General features: G+C 37.0%; 1 protein-coding gene across 1 annotated transcript in view; it reads left to right on the top strand.

Annotated features, from left to right (window-relative positions):
- The window catches only part of LOC137003135 (ETS domain-containing transcription factor ERF-like), a 3,223-nt gene extending 1,194 nt beyond the window's left edge, over positions 1–2,029 (top strand). Inside the window, exons 3-5 of the mRNA XM_067363176.1 lie at positions 1,414–1,528; positions 1,626–1,695; positions 1,881–2,029. Coding sequence (XP_067219277.1) covers positions 1,414–1,528; positions 1,626–1,695; positions 1,881–2,029 — 334 coding nt within the window. The remainder of the gene's footprint in view (positions 1–1,413; positions 1,529–1,625; positions 1,696–1,880) is intronic.
- Positions 2,030–4,012: the final 1,983 nt, after the last annotated feature.

Genomic DNA, 4,012 nt, shown 5'->3' with positions numbered 1-4,012 from the left:
TCAGCTTCTTTAGCAAGGCAGTGGCCATCTTGGAGGTGTGTTTGGGGGGTCGTTATCATGTTGGAATACTGCCCTGTGGCCCAGTCTCTGAAGTGAGGGGATCATGCTCTGCTCATTCATGGTTCCCTCAATGAACTGTAGCTCCCCAGTGCCAGCAGCACTCATGCAGCCCCAGACCATGACACTCCCACCACCATGCTTGACTGAAGGCAAGACACACTTGTCTTTGTACCCCTCACCTGGTTGACACCATCTGAACCAAATAAGTTTATCTTGGTCTCATCAGACCACAGGACATGGTTCCAGTAATCCATGCCCTTAGTCTGCTTGTCTTCAGCAAACTGTTTGCGGGCTTTCTTGTCCATCATCTTTAGAAGAGGCTTCCTTCTGGGACCTCACCCCTTCAACCTCTGCAGCAATGCTGGCAGCACTCATACATCTATTTCCCAAACACAACCTCTGGATATGAAGCTGAGCACGTGCACTGAACTTCTTTGGTCAACCATGGAGAGGCCTGTTCTGAGTGGAACCTGTCCTGTTAAACCGCTGTATGGTCTTGGCCACCATGTTGCAGCTCAGTTTCAGCGTCTTGGCAATCATCTTATAGCCTACACCATCTTTATGTAGAGCAACAATTCTTTTTTTCAGATCCTCAGAGAGTTCTTTGCCACGAGGTGCCATGTTGAACTTCCAGTGACCAGTATGAGAGAGTGAGAGCGATAACACCTCCCCATTCACACCTGAGACCTTGTAACATTAATGAGTCACATGACACCAGGGAGAGAAAATGGCTAATTGGGCCCAGTTTGGACATTTTTACTTAGGGGTGTACTCACTAATGTGGCTAGTGGTTTAGACATTAATGGCCGTGTTGAGTTATTTTGAGGGGACAGCAAATTTACACTGTTATACAAGCTGTACACTCACTACTTTACATTGTAGAAAAGTGTCATTTCTTCAGTGTTGTCACATGAAAGGATATAATAAAATATTTACAAAAATGTGAGGGGTGTACTCACTTCTGTGAGATACTGTATATATTTACACACATGCATACAGTATTGTATAGGCTTACATAATCATCTCACTTCCCTTCATTTATAAGGAAAACTATAAAGAAAATTATGAAAAATATAATATTGATATATCAACCTCAAAGATATGTAGGCATATGATAGCTATGCTTACAAATTAAAATTTTATTTAAAAGTTGTTACACTATAAGAATTTTATATGACTCGTTATTTTCTATGGGCCTATATTACTATAATATAGCTATATTTACAGGCCCTGTAATGTCATGTACCTATTGTTCCAATTATATGTACAAAAAAATTTAAAAACACATAATTTTCTTAATTTTATGAAGAGATGAATCCCTTGTTTGACAAGTCTGTTGTTTTTCCCAATCAGGTATTATTATAATAAGCGAATTTTGCACAAGACCAAAGGAAAACGTTTCACCTACAAGTTTAATTTCAGCAAACTAATCTTAGTGAATTACCCAAGTTTTCCAACTTGCCCACAGGTGCGTGAGAATGTTTTTAAGTGTTTTATTGCATAGCTGCAAATTTGACTTATGCATATTATAATTGTTATTTTACCCCATTCTTGTTTTTTTTCAGAATACAGCATCTGTACCTTTCTCCACCTTTCCTTCTCACCTTTCCTTCTACAACCCTTCTATTGACAGAGGTAAGAGTGTTACTTCTGTCCTTGGAACAATTAAATGTTGCTTATTTGAGATGTCATCATTAATTTGAGCAAAAAGGAATGGAAAATTGATTCAGTTTTTAACATTGCCTTTTTTTTCTCTGTGTGCATGTTTGTTTGTGGACAGCTGTACAGTCAATTTCTCATCCCCTTCTGATGCCATACAGCTTCCCCAAACCCCTCCCCTTTCCTCAGGCACATCAAATCCAAAGGCAATTTCCCCTCTTTTCTGGACCGCCTTCCTCAGGGACTAACCTATCAGAGCTCTCCTGCCAGTCACCAGTCAACTCCGCCCTGCAGTTCACCCAAACTTTAAACTGGCCAGTCAAAAGCTATACAGAGTGGCCTTTCAACCGAGTCATGGGATTACAAGAGAGGACTAAAAGTGGACCACAAGACAAAAACCATCACAATGAAGAAGACAAAAAAAATATTTCCTGACTTGCATTAGAAGTTTTGTTGTTATCATTATTATTGTTTTTTATCATAACTATCTTTTTGTTTTAAGTTTATACATTCTCATTGGATGGTTGAGAGCAAAGCACTTTATATATCTGACACTATACCTTCATCCTCTCCTCAGGTCATTTTGACCCGAAATTCATTTTCTTTTAATTTTTAAAAATTGAGTGTTCATCGGAGTGGTACAAAACTTTGTCATTCACATTTGAAATTGGAATACACACAAAAATTGACTGGATTCAAGGAGTTGTGGTTGTAATAAAAAATAGTAACAAATCCTTCACTCGCAGGTCAAATGGACCCCTATAGAAGTGAATGGGAAATGGGGAAAATGTTTTTGTTATTTGTCATAAAAAAAATTAAATAAAAAAAAATCAGTCACAATCCAGAACACGCGTACAAATAAAGGGAAGGGACTATAGAACATCCCCAATGCAGACCACACTCACATTCAAACACACACCTACAAATTCCCATAAAAATGAATGGGGGGCATATAATGGTCCAGTTTGTCTGCTCCTCATAGAGCTTTAAGGCCATCTAGTGGCAATATTCATGAAATGTCATGCTATTTTTTCCCCCCATAAGGTCAGCAGAGACACCCAATGCATGATTTTTTAAAAAGTTATTTTGTATTTAAAGAATGTGCTTGTTGTTAAAAATGCATTATTGTTAAAATATAGTAATTTAGAAATCAATAAAAAATGCATTAAAAAAACATCAGAGACAATATAAGCTTTCTCGACCAAAAAAAAAGGAAAAGAAAAAAAGTGTAATTTTAATGCTTCAGGTTATTTTGACTCACGAGGGGAGTATAAAAAAATTAAACTTAATGTATAAAGTTGATTAAACTTGTCAGCTTCACCTTTGTTGTTAATTCTAGGTTTAAGGAACTCCAATATATTCTCAAACAACTGAAGTAACTTCTTAGTATACCTAACACAACATTTTAAAGGTGCAATTTGTACATTTTCGGAGGATCTATTGACAGAAATGTTTTGAGTGGTGTATAAAGACCAGATTTTATTACCATAGAATGAGCCATTTTATTTACATACACCACAGACCCCCTTGTGTTTGCTTGGCTGCTACTCTCTGCTGGCAGGCGACGACATCTTTGTCCTGTGTTGGCCACCGTAGCTTCTCTATATTGCGATTTGCATCCTCACCGCTAGATGCCGCTAAAATTTACACAATGCATCTCTAATAAGGCAGCCAGGTTACAAATTATTTCAAGTTGAATCAGCTAGTTTGTTTTTACAGTGTACTTTGAAATTGGAAAAAAGAAAATGGTAATTTACTGAAACTAATTTGAGCAAATTAATTAAAGTGTATAATTCCAAAACGCTGAACGTGGAAAAATATTGCAAATGCACCATTCTGGGATCTGAGTAATGAAATCTTGCATTCTGAAGTTTATTTTGTATGAAAGATTTCACCAAGGTGGCCTCTAAATATTCATTGTAACACATTGTGAATCTAATCCTAACCCTATACCCTTACTGAGCTTTGGCAGGCACAGAAGTACAGTACCTTCCTGCAGTGCACGTTAGACCTATTGGGCAAGTGCGGTGAACCTGATTTCACCAAGTACAACATCTTTGTTGATCCTGGAACAACATTACAATCAACCAATCAGATTTGAGGGACAAGTTTAGCATTTATAAGTTATACGTTTAAATGTACAAAATTTGACTTTCATTCAAGATTTCTCTTAAGGTTTACATATCAGCTGGGGAGTAGACAAATGATATATTGTCAACTTAATAAAAACTTTATAAACGTGTAAAGCAATAAAAAAAAAATGGCAAGACATTCATAATATTTTTGAAAAAGT

This window comes from Chanodichthys erythropterus, chromosome 16, assembly GCF_024489055.1.
Source record: "Chanodichthys erythropterus isolate Z2021 chromosome 16, ASM2448905v1, whole genome shotgun sequence".
Taxonomy (NCBI): Eukaryota; Metazoa; Chordata; class Actinopteri; order Cypriniformes; family Xenocyprididae; genus Chanodichthys; species Chanodichthys erythropterus.
Note: the sequence above shows the minus strand (reverse complement) of the source record. Positions and strands in the feature narration are given on the sequence as shown.